This window comes from Centruroides sculpturatus, unplaced genomic scaffold (assembly GCF_000671375.1).
Source record: "Centruroides sculpturatus isolate CEXI.00-Female unplaced genomic scaffold, Cexi_2.0 scaffold662, whole genome shotgun sequence".
Lineage (NCBI taxonomy): Eukaryota > Metazoa > Arthropoda > Arachnida > Scorpiones > Buthidae > Centruroides > Centruroides sculpturatus.
The window spans coordinates 350,186-368,802 of NW_019385051.1; the positions used below are offsets into that span (position 1 = coordinate 350,186).

Sequence of the window (18,617 nt, forward strand, 5' to 3'; positions counted from 1 at the left end):
CCTATCTTCCCGTCTATCAGCACCAGGGGAAGAATCAACAATAAAGATAAGAATAAACAAGATGCCATCCGTCTCCTTCGGCCGACTCATTGGCCGGAGACTGTCGAGAAAAAAATCGCTCTCTCTGAAACTTTCGGTGATGGCAGCCCAAACCCTCGAATCACTTTTCTCCTTTTTACCCAACGTCTCCCCTTCTCAGTGGGCGCTTGCTCGAAGCTCGCGACGGATCCGCGACGACACCGCGGTCGGGCGGCAGGGAGGGAGGAGAGTCCCGTCTTGGGTTAACTCTGCCGCCGGCCGCCGGGAGTCGCGCCGATTCGACCTCCCCCTCCGCCGGCACGTCACGCGGCGCGACCGGAGGGACGGACCAATGGGAAGAGAGACGGCGGTCGCGGTCGTCGACGCACGACTCCACTAACTTTCTTGTGGCGCGGCCGGTCACGCCAGGCGCGCGAAGATGGAAGCGACGGCGGTGATGGTGTGCTTAGCGGCGACCCTCTTCCGTCCCGTTGGCGCTCAAGGTGAGTACGATCTTCCACTTCTTCGCCCGTTTCCTCCTTTCCTTCTTCCGACGGTTCGTCGACTCTCTTCTTCCAGACCAAGACACAAATAGTCAGTCCCGAAATAGAAAGCCGGCGTCTCCTCCGCCGCGTCCGAGTAAACGGGCAAACGCCCCTCTTCCCCACCCCGGGACCTTTCAACCGCGATTTCTCTCTCTTCGGTCGATCTTCCGTTCGGAACGTCCCGGACGAATTCTCCCGTTCGGGAGAAGCGAAGAAGTTGAAGTGGGAAGCGGAGGAGAGAAACTTTGAATGGAAAAAGCGGCGCGAGGGATAGACAGCGTTTCTTCCGACGGGCGGAATCTTCCACCCCCGACCGCTTCTTATCCGGGAATCTCGGGCCAAAGGAAGTTTCCTTTTTCTTTCTTTCCGAGAAGTGCTGTACGTTACCCGGGACATTTTGTCTCCCTCGTCCCGGACGGGTTAATTTACTTCCTCCAAAGGGAGCGTTTCCGGGAGAAAGAGAAAACGAGCCTTCACTTTTCTCTTAAGACGACATTTACGACGTTTATTTACGGCCGAATCTGCCAATTTCGGTGGTCGGGGTCCTCTTAGGCCTAGCCAAGCTTCCTTCTTACCGGAAAGACGCCGCTCGGCCTCTTCTAAAATAAATACAATTAACAAAGAATGGGAAGAAAGCGTTAGCGTTTAGCATTAAGCTCGAAGAACGAACGATCGACAGCTCGGTCCCCCAGAAAATGTCGGAAGGTGAGGCAGAATTGGCTGTAGAAGTTCCTACGTCACATTTACGGCTTTTAACGCTAGAGGAAGTAACAGCGCGTTGCGTAACTCTTCCGGCGGGCGCGGCTTCCAACCGCAGGAATAGTTACCAGGTGTTCCGGCAAATCCCGTGGCCGTCGGTAGTAGACGGAGTCCTGTCTTCACACGTAGTCACTTCATCCAAAACAATATTCCGTCGATTAATAGACGATCGAAGATTTTAACTGGACGACGGAATCTGCTTCCCATAATTCCCCTTCCGTTCCTTGGCGTGTTATGAATTCCTTCCTTTTACATTCCCGAGTCATTGGGCATTCTGTCGAACTGGAGACACCGGCGAGAGAAGCGTTTCCTTCTTCCTTTACTTCATTTTTTGCGCAGAAAGTTCTTCATGGGTCTAGCCCCTTCGACTCTTTGCCTCGGACGGAAATTGTCCGTAATTCCTTTAAATGCCGAGGACGCGTTTCGGTCTCGAGACGGCGTCAACCGGCAATTAATTAATTATGAAATTTTCTGTAGAGTCGCCGTAGGGTTTTGTTTACCCGAGTTCCGGTGTTTGGATCCGTTTTCTCTCCGCTTCTTTCTCGTGGTTCGAAAGAAGTAGGGTAGAGTCGACCGGACTCGTACTTTTTACCCGTTTTACGGTCGCTCGACATTCTTCAACGTCCGTAAGGACTGTTTGAATCGACGGCTCCCCTCCGTCCTTCGCTTTTCTTTACCTCTGTTCCTCTGTCTCTCCTTTCTTTTCTTCCCGTCTTTAATACGTCTCTCCGGGTTTTCCTCCCTTTCGAAATATTACCTTATCCTCCTTCCCCCTTTTTAAGCCAGGAGTGGGCGCCCTTTTTGTGGTAAAAGGTCGCGAGACACTCTTTTGACGTGGAATCGGACTGAAACACTAGAAACATCACATTTTAGTCTATAAATGCTTGACCATTTTTTTAATATTTAAAGGAGTTTTACACGTTTATTAAACTGTTATAATTCTCAATTCTCACATATTGACAAAGTTAACTAATTTGTAAAGGAAACACGAATAATATGAATAACTATTCTTAAAATTTATTGTTTATAGTCTTGTTTTCAGACTACGCGGGTTTATAAATGACATATAACGTAAATACTGTATGTTTAAGGATTTTGACAGTATGAGGACAGTAGAAAAAGTCATGGAAGATCGCTTTGGCCCGGGAACCTCGGGTGGCCCGTGTTAAGTGTCCTCGCCACTTTCGTTCTTTGTCCTCCTCCTTCAAACCACGCTACTTTTCTCTCCCTTCGTTCTCTCGTTAATATTAATGGTAAATATAAAGGTCGACACCTTTATGTTTACCATTAATATTTCACCTTTTGGCTCCGTAAACTATTCTCCTAATACTCCTAGTAGTTAAATTTTTAGTTCGAATCCTCGGCTATCTTTCGTCCGTCTTTTTTTTCACGCGCTGTTTTTTTCCTAAATTAACCATCGATCCCTTCCGTTTGACTCGCTCAACTCGCTTTTTTCCTTGTCTGGCTCTCGTCGGGTAACGAATTCTCTCCTGTAGACCGGGAAGATGCAATCGTCGGTCATCCAGTTTGTATCGTGCAGCCCGAACCATTTTACTGTTTTTGCGCTCCATAGAAAAATTTAATTTCACAAATATTGTTCTTTGGGAAATTTCCGCTACAAGAAAAGCACGCGTTTTAACTATTTACGTCTACGTTGATATATACCGTACTGTACTGTACAGTACAGTACGGTACCATTCGTTCTGCTTGGCAATACAGCACTAAGCATATGGTTTTGTGTCAGGTTACTGTAATTTTTTCGTATTGATTCTGCAGCGTGTCATCGGAACTCCAGATTTCTCTTATTAGAAATTATTCCATTCCCAGTCGGAATATCCTTGTATAAATTAAGTAAATAAGTTTGTTTGTCTGTTTGTCGACTTTTCCCACAGGCGTTTCCTTAGAATCGCTGTCGATCCGACTGTTCGGGAGATAAAAGCCTCTGTACTGTTACCTACTCGAGTAGATGCAGATTGCTCTGGTTCGAGTTCGAGTCGGCTGGAAAATATTGGTGGATGATTGTAGCCGGATACGTCCCGGCCGACGATTCATTTAGTTGCTTTGTTCGGTCGCCCGTGGCAACGTCTCCTCCCATCGGCGTTTGCTTATTTTATTTTTTCTGTAATTCCTCTTGTGCTTTTCCACTAACATCAGATTAGACGAGATTGGCTGATGACAATTTAAAAGTACAGTACAAGCAAAATTTCACAATACAGACGGGACAGAAGAACTCTTTTATAGTTCCGTCTATAATAATAATAATAATAATAATAATAATCCAGAAGCCCGGTTAGGTTAGGTTAGGTTATGTAAAGAGAGAAACAACAGCATCTTTTACATAGTATTACCATTAATCCTATTTGTTACCAAATTAATCGACCAATTACTTAGATTTGACTACAGTAAAGCTAAAACTGTTTTCCATTATAAACTGGAGAATTTCTATTAGACCCAATTCTTTCTATTGTTAACTGCGATGGTGTGCAAGCGTTTTATCACAACCGCTCGTATAATGGCTACGTATGAACCTATAGAAAAAAATCTAACATAGGTTTTACGTACTGTATGTTACGGACCGTATCAATGTTACGGACCGTATAATAGTTTATAATATCCAAAAACAATAGCGTCGAATCGCGTACCTAACTAGATTTGGATAAAACGCTTCGATATTATTAGTAAATTGTTTGATAAATAGGCGCAGGCTGATACCGCGAATCCATCAAATATTTCGTTTTAGCCGAGTGTCGTAATAGTTAATAGGTCTATTTTCTCTTCTCATTTCTGTCGTTAGTCGCGCTAAATCCTGTTAAAAAGCTAGATTAAAACTATTGCGTGTAGCGTGTAGTGTGCAGAGAAACGAATTCGATTTGACGTCATATCCATGCTGTTCAAAGCTTTGCGTAACGTGGATACGATCCAAATTGACGACGTTTTGCTGCACGCTAGACATTACACGCAAGAACTTATATCCACACACTAATCCTTGTCCCTTTCGTAGGTGTGGAAAAATACTCTGTCCTCTCCTCCGATGGAATATCGGGAAGACAGAGACGACCCTTAACTTCAATCTTTCGTATCCGAAAGATTACTTTCGTCTATCTAAACTTGAAGGTTCGAGTGCAAACCCACCGCCTCCCTAATCATCCCCCGGTCTCTGTCCCCTGATAACCGGCCTTTAGTTGTCGATCTTCGAACCACAATCATTTTAATATATTGTATTTCGAGTATTCAAAGAATATATTTGGAAGAATACACATATAATGACACGTGTTTTTAACAGAGACACAAACTGTCTCTGTTAAAAACGCTCCATCTCTGTTCTCGAAATAATGCAGAACAGGTATGAACGTTAGCAAATTGCATTGCCTATTAAAATTTCTGTTCTATTATCATTGACGATTGGAATATTTTTCCGGGTCACAGTGTGCGCATCGTATTACGTCAGAGAGAACGGTTTAGAGCCGCTTTTCCAACAGGTCCGAGAAAATTGGCCCCGCGACAATTAGAGTGGATTCGTTTCTTCCATTCTTTCTTTCCGGGCTTTCGTCGAAATCCTTCTCCTCGGACCGATTTTGGGTAATCGTCCACCAGGACGATGGGCGCGTGTGGGCGGCGTGGAGGGGAGGATGACTCCTCCCGCGTCCCACGACGAATTAGTCGCCACAAAACGCGCGTTTAATTACGAACACGTGTCGGCGAGGGAAAAAGCTTCAGACCGGAAACCGGAACAAACGTCTCGCGACCAAAAACCGACGCAATCGGGTGGGAAGGACCCGCTCTTTCGCCTTCGTTTATCCGGAAAACGGTTCTCTCGTTTTTCCGTCAATATTAGGTATAAGAAAATACCAAAAGAAATGTATCTAGTAGAAAGCATGCGATTTTAGAGATTCGAGAAAGGTTGAAGTAGTCCGGGGAGAGACGAGGGTGAATAATGGGTCGGAACGAAGTAGAGGTAGAAGGGAAGGATATTTTCGTTTCTCACGAATCGGTTCCCGTTCGTCGCCTGTCTTTACCACAAGTCTCGAGCGGAAAGGGACACGCATGGACTGACGGGTCGCGTCGTCGCGCCGGACGTCCGTCGACCCTTCTTGGCCCGGGACGTCTGGTTTTCCGGTACATCACGCCGCCGCCCGACTTTTTCGTCGTCCGTCGCCGACGCTAATGATTCGCGTCGGATCCCTCTCCATCCCAGATGCTTTGTGGAAAGACGAACGGAAATCGTGCTTAACTCTACCTTTTAGTAATTCATCATTCGGTTTTTTTATTTTTCAGTTCCGAGGTGTTGTACTCTGACCACGGGATCTTGCAGATCGGCCTGCGAACAAGTAAGACACTTTCCTTCCTAAAATCTACGTACGGTCGCTCGCTTCCCCGCCAAGTTCGGACACGAAACCAACCCCCCCACACTCTCTCTTCTTCCCTTCCGTTGACAGTCGAACAGACAGACGGACGTGAGGATTTGGCACCCCTATTTCCGGTCGAAGATCCCACGCCGCGCCTCAAAGCCGTAACGCGTTCAAACCAATAATGTATGCAATAATAACACCTGCGAAATGACTGTATAAAAATATTTTTATACAGTCATTTAGTGGTCTCGGTTTATCGGAGCAAGTCTTAATTACTTTCGGTAATTCGCGACGTTTCCGAGGACGAGGGAGGCCCACGTCGAACTCGTGCGAGTGAATAAATCCCGATTTACACGAAGTGTAAGCGACTGAAATGTTACACGAAACTGTCGCTCACTACTAAAAAACACTCCACTCCGTTTCGTTTGAAAGATGAAGCATGCAAGTAGCGACACACGTGCTTATACCTACGCGCGATCGCGTCGTAGAAAATCAAAAAAAAGAAAAACTAAAAATTGGATATTTACTGCCGGAAACCGAGCAGACCGATCGGCTTAAAGCATTATTTGTCGTATACAACATGAGTCTAATGACGTGTGAACTATAACATTGACGGTTGATTGATCGAATTGATTGTATACGTTCGAATTATTATTAACAAAATATTAAGAGACAAGTGCTTACCGATAATCGAGGTGCAATTAGTAAATTACTTTAAAGGTGATGAAAATATGTTGAGAATAGGGTATAAACTATCAGTTTGTTTCAATTATATTAAAAATTCCCTTTAGGCTAAATCGGATTTCAGATAATTGCATCCAAAGCGCTCACTCATAGTTTGACTTCGAACGTATCACGTAAGCCTCCTCGGATACCGAAAGTAGTTAAGACCGGACCCCTTGTTGGCAGTCGACCGTCGACAAAACGAGAAGAGGGGTGTCGCGCTCGAAAGACTGCACGAAACGAAAAACTACCTCTTCGTTTAGATCACCTTAAACGCAAAGAATGCCGCTTTCGCGTCGCGTCGTGTCGCGCCTTCCTCGGTTACGGACAGAAGAATGAAGCGACCAATCCGCGAAGAACTGGCATCGGTTCCTCCAGAAGTTTCTTCCGGGAAAGGAGCAGGACGCGTCCGAGGAGAAAGGGTAGAAACGACCGCGGGAGGTGGAGATTTACGGCGGTGGACGGGCGAAAAACGGGGAAGGAAGGAACGGGTGGGCGCCTCACCTACATTCCCCTCTTCCCCGGCGGAAGGCCGAGGTGTTGAGTTTCTTCGCCTTCTTGGAAGTGCCCCTCCCGCGAATTCCGTTTTTCTCGCCCCGACTTTCCCTCCCCGAGGAAGCGCGGGGACTTTCTCTTCGGACGCTCCGATCTGCAGCCATCTACGATCAGTCGATGAAAGGGCGCGTCAGCTGTAGTCCAAAAAACAAAGAGAAACCGACCACAGCTTTAAGCTCAGTTAAACACAGAAATTATAGATAGGACCGTCTAGAGGAGATTTTCCCTCTGATGTGAAGAAAATTTGGGGTTCCTTAGTAATTCCTACCCCTTTAAAATTAATTTTATTCTTGCTAATAGAAAATAAAATTTGTAAGACTGCTTTTAAGTAATAAAGATCATTCTACGTATTTCATTTGTTCAGAAAGAACAATGGCTAAAGGTAGTCCGAGCTTCATACAAGCTCTTGACGGCTCCGGTTACAGGTAGTGTTCCATACACTTTCCCTAAGTAATTTTCTTTGTTTTCAAAGGATTTTCTCCTCTTTATATCTCGGATAACTTTGGCTGCGGATTTCTATAGAGAAACGAGTAATGGAGTTTTTGGCGGTGATCAGTCGACCATTAGAGAGGGAGGTGGTGGTTTTCTATTGTTAAGAGACAGACGCGTTCACCTCCGATCGAATATAAAGAAATCTCCGGGGAAGAGAAGTATTTGGTTACCGAAATTTTATTTTGCATGCGACAAATACGCGTCGTGAAACGTTTCCAGTTCGTCCTTCTGTATGTCAGCGATTCTTCTAATGCTTCACGCCTTTAATTACATTAAACCGTGCAGATTTTGCTAATTTTGTTTGCAAGACTTCGTCGGCCGGGCAGCTAGATGTGTACCACGTCTAAAATGTCCGCTTTTCTCTCTCTCTACAAATTCGGGGTCTCCTCTTCGTCCCACTCCCCCCAGCGTTACTTTCCTCCTGGAAATCCCCCGTCTAACTTCGCGTATTTATCGAAGCGTGACGAAAGGTATCCGGAGAAACTCCGCGACTTCTTTCTCCACGTGACGAGAAGGTTTGCGGTGGACGGAGGGAGAGAAGCGGAGGGGAGGTTCGTTACGCCCAATTTCCACGAGACGGGGTTGGTCGCGGTCGGACGCCCGAGACGGCGTTTAGGGTGCCGCGCGGCGGAAAGCGCACTTTCCTTAGTTTCTTTCGGCCTTTCGGTGCGGAAATTTGGCCATAGTCGCCGCGGTCCTTATTTTCGTGCGCGTAGCGGCTTAGGATAGTCGAAATCGGAGGATGCGTATGAAAAAAAGGACAAGACGAGAAGCGTTAAGGGCGCGGAGAGAGGATAGATTTGGGTTTATTTAGAAACCGGCGATAGACGTGGACGAGGAGAACGGTAATAGTGACTTAAATGTGTTCCGCAGGTGTCTCTGGTGGAGGTGGCTTTGGACGACGAGGAGAGATCCAAGACAGACGACCGACTCGATCTTCTCTGCTCCAAGTTACTGGTGAGGGGCGACGCCTCCTTCCCATTCCGCTCCGTTCGACACTTACCGCGAGGGGGGAAAGTGAACCCCCGTTTAAAAGGAACCGGTATCTGACGGAAACGCCATCTAGGAGCGAGCGAACGAACGATAGCCTATGATGTAACGCGGTGGTTCTCGACTCTCTCGGGCCGGTGTTACACCTCAATGCATCCATACTCCAAACAGTTCAGACGGACACTTTTAAGAACCTTAATGTGTCCGAATCTATTTAAAGTTTGAAAAAGAAACCATGCGTTCAGTACATAGCTAGTGACAAATTTATCAATTCAGAAAGACGTTAGAATACAAACTATTCAGAGTAATAATAACACTAAATATTATTTTTTGGATAGTTTTATTTGTGAAAAAAAAAATTGTTATTTATTTATCTCAAGTATTTTACGCATACAAAATTATTTGATAATGAACATCGAAAACAAACTGATTAGCGTTTTACATATTTTAATAGAATTTTAATAGAAATTAATTGCGATCCGAGTTTTAATGCATTATAACACAAATCCTTCTGTGTACGATACAATTTACGTTCTTCAACAGAGCGTTGTCTGGCCAAAGAAAAATGTCACATTTTATTTGAAATTTTCCATTCTTTTAAGCATTAGTATCCAGTTTAAAATTATTTAGGTTAAATTACTTGGAGAAAGATAATTGCCCTAACTTAAGTTTTCGATTTTAGCACCCTAAACCTGCTTGGCATTTACTGAATGAAAATGACAGCCATTTCTGATCACTCGGTAAAAGGAGGTCCTGTCTTTATTCAGTAATAGAGGAGTGTTTAAGTCATTTTTTGTACTTAACCGATTAAAAAGTCAGGAATTACGAAATTAAGTTTAAACAAGAGAGTTAGGAGGAGGTTGCGTAAAAATTAATGCCGACACCAAAGAACAATTGGAGTCGAAATCGTTTCGTGTATGATTTAGACACTAATCACGAAATGGTTTTTGTCTCCGTATGTTACCTTTGGCTACACACGCATCTGGTACAGATGGATTTGTACCCAAACCTTCCGAAATGAAATACCTAGCTCATACGAGCATGCTTTATCATAATTTTTTTTTAAATTTTAAATTTATTTTTAATTGATCGGGCGAGACATGTATTCAAACCACCCGGTTTGACGATTTGTCGGAACTGTTAGAGTACCGAATTTTTGTTCATAACCACTCACTCATCCACAAAAATTCGGAAGTGATGTTTTATCTGACGTTTCGTTCAGAAATTTAATACGCTGATCCGTCGATGGAAGTAAGATGGATTTTAAAACGAAAGAAACTGGTTCCTTCTCTTTTATATGCTTTTCGACCCACGGAAACCGGAAGCCAAAGAACTTTGGTCTAGGGAAGGAGGCGCAGAAGGATTTCATCTGGTTTCGAGCGACTATCCAAGCATTTTTTCATTTTCAGGTGGCTTTTTGGGACTGCATCCGCCAGACTTTTCAAGGTAAGTGCTTTCTTGCACTTTCTCTTTTCCTTTCTCCTTTTTGTGGATGCGCCTCGGATCCTTTTCGGATCTCTAATTTCCATAGCATCCATACGTTTCATACCAGAATTGTCATCGTTTAAAACGTTTAAAATTATATATAAGTTACACATTAAAATTAATTTCCTAAGCGTCAATCAAAGTCTATCCCTAGAATCGAGTTCAGAAATAGTTTAATTTATTGAATTTTAAAGAGTAATCATTAAAACTGCCCATAATTCCATTTCTAAATGCTTTTAAATTATTTCGGTAAAGAACTAAATAAAAAAAAAAAGAAATTTATTAACGTTTAGCGCCTTCTAATAAATGGGAAGCATCGTGAAATATTGCTGTAACACATTTGTAACATACGATCAATATACATTTTATTGTTAAAACGTTGTTTTACAATTATACAATATCGATATTAATAAAAAAAAAACAAACAAAGCTCTATTCTAACATCACTGATTCAATACCGAAACCTTTAGTAACAGAGAAGAAAGGTTGGGTTGGAGGAAATCGGAATCCTCTCTCTCTATCCGTTACGTCCTTGGATTTAAAGTAGTAATAGATGATTGGTGATCGATTCGATCGATCGCGAATCATCCATTACTACTCGCGATTTGTTTAGTTCGAGCAAATCTAGCACTTTTAAATGGAAAAGTCTTTGAACTTTTGATGTAGGATGGTAATCCGGAACGGAACCGAATGTTTATTTACCATTATTTTCTCTATTTAATAGAATGTTGATTTTGATTTCGAATTTTCTTATATATTGTCTATATTTAGTTTGCAATTGTATATTTCATTTAATAATTTTGTGCTTATTGTTTGAAACGACAAGAGACGACACTATTAAGCGTGCTCTTTGTTTATTGTAGTTTGAATTTTATTTAATAGAGGATTTATTTTGATTATTAACAGAATTTGTACAACGGCAATACAATATATATTTGAAATATAGTTCATTAATGGAAGATATTTGGAAATTTCTACTCGAATTTTCCTATTGCTAATGTAATATTACGTGTTGATTGGATTTATTTAGTCGTTGGATTTACTATTCGCCAGACTTCTTAGTTGTATCAATGGTTATTATAATCTTAGGATAAATAGATAAAAATGCACTTTTCGCGCTATCAACGTAAATATGTGACTGATAATATGCAATTGTTATCTGCCTTAACCAGTGCACGTTAATAAATTATTTGTTCGCAGTACAGTAGTACGTTGGTATTTCTTATTTCAATTATGCTCTAGTTGTTCTGATAAATGATAGCTGGGAAACAATACTGAATGAATTGTACATTAATTAATAATAATAACTATTATTATTAATAAAGCATCAAATTATACATTTTTAAATTATTTTAATATGACTTCTAATGGCAGAATCAATAAAACCATAATTATCTATTCGTAGACTTCCCTACCCGCTTAATGTTAGTGGCCGGTTATCATCATAATTATAGGTAAGTGTCAAAGTGACTAAATAGGCAGATTCCGTTGTTACAGGAATTTATCCAAAGAATTACTCTTTATACTACAGAATCTCTTCCCTCAGTCTAGTTTCTATATCTGACAAAAATGATAATAAAAAAAACTCTAGATAATAAACTATATCCATCTCAGATCTAAAAGTTTATCTTTATTTTTCCCCATCTTTGATTAGATTGATGGCATAAGTCAACACAACACATGGCGATATGCCAAGGGGAAAGTACCACCCGGGAGGACTTTTATGGGAAACTGGTCCCTATTCAGGTGTTAGACACGTGAAGAAGGCCCGGAAAACTTCACGCATTCGGTCGTTAGTGAGTGTGCGAACTCGCAACCTCGCCAACTGACCGATTTACCAGTTATTCAGTGGTTTTATCCACTCGATCACTGCTTTCCCAAGTTTGAACTTCGTTATTTATATATTAATTATATTTTTTCTCGACAACATATAACGACTACTGTACGATTAAAAAATTTATTGACCATGAAAACCTACATAATTACTCGATTCCTTCGAATCGTTTGATCGACGAATCGATTTAGAAGTCAAAATCATTCATTGAATCATTCATTTATTTACAAATTTGCCTTTCTTTTGAAAATTTTTTCTCATAATGATATGAGTCAGTAGAAGTCACCAAATCAATGAATCATTTCATTCAGAAACCGAATTGAAAAACAGCGATCCTCCAGGAGGAACCGAATCCAGGCCGAATACACACAGCGATCTGTAGTTGCTCACGCGTTGTGCGTTGGCCTGGTGGTCAATAGGTAGTATCGGGGTACAGTACCTTTCGGCAGTTGATGGACGGGGGTTGGAAATTGTCCGATTTCTAAGTTTTTTTTTTTTTTTTGTTTTTTTTTCTGGGCGGAATGGTTAGCGCTCGGTGGAGGAAGGCGCTCCTTCCTATATGACACGAACGACGGGAGACGAGGAAAGAAGTCGATTTCCTGCTGACGAGTCGGGTCTTGGCCTCCCCGACGTTATCGTGCGCTGTGGAGGACTGGGAGGTGGTGTCCTGCGGCGTGACGTATGACCTCTCCTTCGGACGAAGCCTACGAATGTCGTCTCCGATCGATACGATTTCTACCCGTAAAGAAAGAGTCGGCGGTTGTAAAAGTCCGTTCCAGGAAATGCCTCCCCGGTGCTTCTTCGGGAGGTTGTTGTTGTATGGATAAGTCAACGCAACACGACGACGATCTGTCAAGAGGAATGCCTCCCAGGAGAACTCTTCTACGGGAAACTGGCCCTTGTTTACGTATTAGACACGTGAAGAAAACCAGAAAACTCTTCCCGGCTAGCCGGCTGTCAGGCACTAACCAGGGACCAATAAGCCGTATTTAACGATTTTATTCACTTGGCCATTTGCGGGCGTCACCGGAAGGATTAGAGGGGAAGGCGGAGAAAGCGCGTGACGAAAACAATTGCGAACAAAAGCGTGATACTAAGACAATGTCCACGAGCTGTCCATAAAGACTGTTATTTTCGTCTAAAAGAAAATGGGCGGACAAGAAAAACATGTCATTTAAAATTAGAAGGCGGTTGATGAAAGTGTTTCGTCCGTTAACTTGGTTAGTCTTTGGTTAGGATATCGATTTCTAGCAAAGAATAATAATTTCATACTAGAATTTTTCCAATCATTTCGTTGCTTTTTAAATTTCTTTATGGAAGAATTTTACGAAAACCTCATCGCCTTCATTCGGACTCTGTTCCACGAAATGGAATTTATCAACAAACAGAGAAGTTGTCCGTTCTTCTTTTTTGTCATAAATTCGTAGACGTCCGAAGAGCTTTTAAAAACAATTTTTATAGCAGTCTAATAACATAATTGATTTTTTAAAAGTTCGGAAATGTTAAAAAAGTAATTTTGATAGCCGTCAGACATTATTATAAATTATTTAAATGTAGTATATGTCTATGATAGACTGGTTGTTGTTTTTATATTAAGTGTTACATAAGAAATATAGATAAACCATTACTGCTCTCTATTTAAATAACATGGTTCGTAAGGAACAACGAATTTTACTCTCGGGATTTTTCTGTAATTTCTCGAAGTTGGTGGTATTCGTTCCGATATATTTCAACACAGTATATGTCTGTTGTTTTCTGTATATTCAACTATATGTAGCAAATTTAAAGAGAGTTTCTTCCTCAAAAAGAAAGTTTCGGAATAATAACTGAGGTAAACTTATACAGAAGATTTGTCGTTCCATATGTTTTTCTTCTCTCTCTTTTCCTCCCACCGCAACTCAAGTCGTTTCCCTCCAAATCCTCCGATTAGGCAATCTCCGTTACTCCATATGCAGTTGGAAACGATCGACCCGATTCTAGGTCTTACTCACTTTTCTGTCAAAACCACCTTCCGGGAGAGAGAATGCATCCTTTCTACTACAAACGAATCATCGTGAATATTAATTTTGTGCAACAACGTTTTTATTATAACTTTTCTGTAGGTTTTTCAATCAATTTTAACACAGCATATTCACGCACTGTATCATCTACCGACTGATTGAAGAGCGTGCTAAAACACTACTCTTTACTTTCTTCTCCACAGAGATCGACGGAGGCAGAGAGTGGAACGGGAGATCCTGTTGTCGTCTTCCCCAGTCTCGCAAATGTCGTCTCGCTTGTCTGAGCGTGAGTACCTCTTTCTTCTTCACTCCTCTCTAACTCTTATGTCCGTATTCGCACTAAAGAGTCAGAGTTAGAAATTAACCAATAAGCGTTCGCGTACTAAAACTAAAGTAAATGGTAATTGGTTAACTTTTAACTCAAACTCTTGATCCTCGGTTGTGAATACGGCCGTTAATTCTTTGACTCTCTGTTCGTCATTAGGCTCGGAACGGCGAAGAACTGCTGCAGCATTGTCGTCGTAGTGACGAATTGTCCTTCTATTCGTGCGTCGAGAGGCTGGAAGGTGAGCCACTTTCGTCTAACGTCTTCGTCCTCTAAGAAACCGTCCGATTCTCTTTTTTCTTTCTTTTCAGCCGGAGACAGATGTTGCGGTCGAGCCCGGAGCTCTGCCTGTCGTCTAGCCTGTCGACGGGCCTTGGCTCATCGGGGGAGGCCCGAGCCTCCGGCCCGAGATGCCGTTTTGGAAAGTTGTTCTTCAGACTCTCCCGAGGTGCTGAGATGCGTGCGAGAGTACACTCGAAGGACTCCGGCCCGAGATCCTCGGCGAAGTAAGTTCTTTCCTTCTATCGTAAATTCCTTTAATGACGCTCGATAATCGAAAATTAAATAGGAGACAGGTTTTTCTTTCTCAAAATTTAATAACCATCACTAAATTTTCGTAGAGCAACTGTTGGGTGAATCTGTTGGAAACTCAACTAAGGTTATTGCACTTAATTATGTTGTTCACACGCGAATATGAGAACAAAGAAATGAATTGAATACGATGATGTAGAGCCATTCACGATACACAAAAGACTGACCACCGACTTTAACCTCCCTTCCAAACACATGATCGGAATGTCACAGTTAAATGTCAAAGGTCACAGCAGGACGGTGACGTCCTGGCTGAGTAAAGTGACAGCTACATGTGCAATTGCAATTTCGAATGCAGTTGAATAAATAACAAACCACATACACAAAACTTTGACATCTTAACACAAATTCTAACATCTTAACAATAACGAAGAATAAATGGGAACAATTGGACTCTCTTTCCTATCTATTTAGGCCATGGATGCTTTCTTCTTTATTGAAATATCCAACTTTTGTGTCTTAATCTTAGGTTTAACATAGAAAGGTTTCTTTCCGCCTTCCACAATTTACGTTATATGTGTAAATACTAGAAGGATCGTAAGCCGTTAGCGTACAGTACGTTAGTGCTGCCACTTAAAATGCACTTCTATCGAAGACGTATGTATCCGTTGCCGTTTTGGAGTTTTCCTCCAAAATATACAGGTACTTTCAGTCACGGAGGAAATTTTGCCATTAAACTCTAGAGAATAGTTATAGATTTACTTAGGCACAATACATAACAGACACAGACACCACGAAGCAGTTTTGGATATAAATGAAGTTCCACAGGAGCATCCTAACGATCTTAGCCAGGATCACATTCAGAAAACTACATCAAACTACCTAGATCGGATGCTTTTACATCACAGTTTACTGTGATGTAAAAGTTCATGATATTTATACCCGGTTATAAACATTGGCATAGCCAGAGTTTTGTTATGGGGGCCTAGTAGAGGCCAGCCTGACACAAAATTGAATTATTTCAAATTATTGTTCATTAAAATGAAATTTCCATAGGAATCGACAATAACTTAACCCACATATAATATGAAACTTCCTTTAATCATACGTTCTCGTAACATTAATATCAAACTCTAGCAATGTCTTAAATAAAAATTAACCAATCAATTATTTTTTTACCATTCTTTAATATTGTTCACCGTCTTTAATCTAGATCTAGACCAGGGGTATCCAACAGTTTTTTCCCCCGGGCCGAATTGAAAAGAAAACTTTTTTCACTGGCCGAAGCAAAGGCGGCCCTAGCAAGATTTTCAGGTGATGCGAGATCGTATTGTGGCGTCACCCCGTAGAGACTAAACTGTGCATAGAGATACACTTTTCACATTGGGCACAGAAAGCTGTTGACCTTTTTCTTTAGGGGTCAGAATTTCTCAACTTTTCTATCACTTCACATTGTGAGGATATAAGGAATTATCGCGGATCCATTCCAGCAATTATTTGAAGTTAAGTCCAATATTCAAAGATTAATCGCGGACCGCATAAATTCATTAAGCGGGCCGTACGTTGGCTATGCCTGATCTAGACTTTCAGTGGGTACACTACACCCAATTAAATTAGCTTCAGATTTTTATTTCTTTTTGCAAATCGGCTCAACACTTTTTGGCTGTATTTTTCTGGGGAGGGGCACCATGTTAACTGGGGGGCCGTGCCCACCCATGCCCCTTCCTGGCTACGCCCATGGTTATAAATACAAAAATCACAAAAAGCACACCTTAATAAAAGACATATTACCCAAGATCACAGCTACATTATACATTATACAACACATCATATCAGATTGCAAAATTTTAATACATAAAGACTATTTGCATCGACATAATCGAGTAAAAATAATACATTAAACATTTGTAACAAACAAACTATTTCTTGGCATACTACAATACACACAGGGACGGTCTTATAAAACGGCATATACAAAATATACGACCGATTCATAATCATATATAAAACAATCCATCACATCAGACCAGACATCACGTTCAAACGAAACAAAATCACATATCTTATAGACGTAGTAGTAGACCAAACATCCACGACATACAAAATACCAACACTGAAAAAATTAGTACTCAGAACTTACCCTGCGAAATAAAGTGTATGTGGAGAATGAACATGGATAGGATGGTTATACCAGAAGTTTATCTACAGTATACATTCCATAGCCAGGTAAGACCGAGAGCTAAAGCGTCCTGTAATCCAATGCTTTTTTAAGGCAAAATATTCTTCGGATATCCGAAATTTAATCGAATTTCCGTTTTAATTTCCTAAACTTCCTCATCGAAAGCAAACTATATACATGTCGACTTTTTAATAGTAGAATCTCTCGAATAAGTTGACACCACTAATTTTTTCATTTTTTTATATTTGTTTTTAGAAAAAAATAAAGAAATAAAATTTTGAAATAAAACTCGAGACGTTCCCGGAGTATAGAGCTAAGCGAGTAATTCTTGTAAAGGATACTCGGTGCACGCTTCATGCCGTCGTTTATATAAAAAAGAAGAGCGGTTTGCTCTTTCCGGGATCGTTTACGTCTCGCTTTTCGTCGATAAAATCGTCTCGGTGGAAACCCAGACCGCACGTGGCGGAAGTCGACTTCCGATCGCTTCCTTCCCGCCGAATACTTGCGAAATAGACAGGATTTTGTTACAAACAATTGTTAGGGACGGCGTAAATGAATTTTTTCTCTGTGAACCTTACCTATTCTGTTCCCTATCAATATGAACGCGGTCTGTTGCTTTCCGGTTAATGTTAATAATTACTTGTGTGTTTTTCAGTCGTTCATTGCTGCGAAAAGTCGTCTTATTATCGTTGTCGCTCGCTGTGCAGAAGGATCCTGGGCACTGGTGGAAGCACTCAAGAAGCGGTGATGGAGCGTCTGATCGGTGGAGGATGCGGACCTCCTCTTCCCCAGGTAATCCCCTTTAATCCCACCACTTCCTTTACAAAATTAGTCTTTGAATTAGGAAGGAACTGTCGTCTCTATCCGTATTCGTTTCCGTTTGGCTTTTCCCCGTTGACTTCGGACTCACAAGTATTGGATTATCCTCTAGCGATTTCCTCGCCACCCGATGACGAAAATATCGGTTTAGCGAAGTCGACTGCGTTAATTAAATTGAATATTCATTAAGACTTCTTCGTCGGCTTGACAAAAACAATTTTGCGAAGTGAAGAAGGGTTTAAATGTTTTCCAAACCGGACCATCGATCTCCAGAAATTCCCTTAGCCACATCAACTCGTAGAAGATGGGCAGCGGTAAAAGCTCATAGAAGCACTATTGCGGGTGCACTTTGTGTGGCGTTATTCAACTGCTACGCCGATACATATGTAATGTACGATATTAACACGATAAGAAGAATGATTGCGTCGCTCCAAAAGACCGAAAGACTGAAAGAAAAAGAAATAATTAACTAAAAATCTAAAATCCGAGAGGGCAGACACGGTCTTGGGTTAAAAGTGCGCGTGAGATGCAGGCGCGTATATCTGTAACGCGAATAGATCGCCTGGGTTAATTATTAAAGTTGTTGATAAAGCGCGATCTGTTTGATGGACGCAGGACAGACTGTGGCAGTGTTTTCTGGCCAACACCGCTCGATCTGAATACGACACTGTGGTAGGAATCGATCGTCTCGGTATGGACAACGTAAAACTTCAATGTTGCCATCGAGCCGTCACTCTTCATTGCAAAGATCTATGTCTCAAGGTAAAATTTCATAGTTTTAATATATCAATAATTTTATAATAGTTTTGAGCGGGTGAAGAGTTGTTAACGCCATGCGTTTTGATCCGTTGCAGATGTATAACAACGAATGGGAAAGTCATTGGGAAGAATTCGACAGACGTTGCCAGTATAATCTGGTCGAATGGAAAATGTTGCATTGTCTGGCCGAAGGTGAGTCTTTACTATATCTGTAAATTTAAATAAAAAGAACGATTTCGAACACGCTCAATTTC

At 41.6% G+C, this 18,617-nt stretch overlaps 1 protein-coding gene across 1 annotated transcript in view; it reads left to right on the forward strand.

Annotated features, from left to right (window-relative positions):
* Window positions 1-366: 366 nt before the first annotated feature.
* The window catches only part of LOC111633950 (reversion-inducing cysteine-rich protein with Kazal motifs-like), a 39,898-nt gene continuing 21,647 nt past the window's right edge, over window positions 367-18,617 (forward strand). The window contains exons 1-10 of the mRNA XM_023378605.1: window positions 367-521; window positions 5,598-5,650; window positions 8,315-8,398; window positions 9,841-9,877; window positions 13,954-14,036; window positions 14,235-14,316; window positions 14,387-14,581; window positions 17,441-17,577; window positions 18,220-18,366; window positions 18,459-18,555. Coding sequence (XP_023234373.1) covers window positions 458-521; window positions 5,598-5,650; window positions 8,315-8,398; window positions 9,841-9,877; window positions 13,954-14,036; window positions 14,235-14,316; window positions 14,387-14,581; window positions 17,441-17,577; window positions 18,220-18,366; window positions 18,459-18,555 — 979 coding nt within the window. The 5' untranslated portion in view covers window positions 367-457. The remainder of the gene's footprint in view (window positions 522-5,597; window positions 5,651-8,314; window positions 8,399-9,840; window positions 9,878-13,953; window positions 14,037-14,234; window positions 14,317-14,386; window positions 14,582-17,440; window positions 17,578-18,219; window positions 18,367-18,458; window positions 18,556-18,617) is intronic.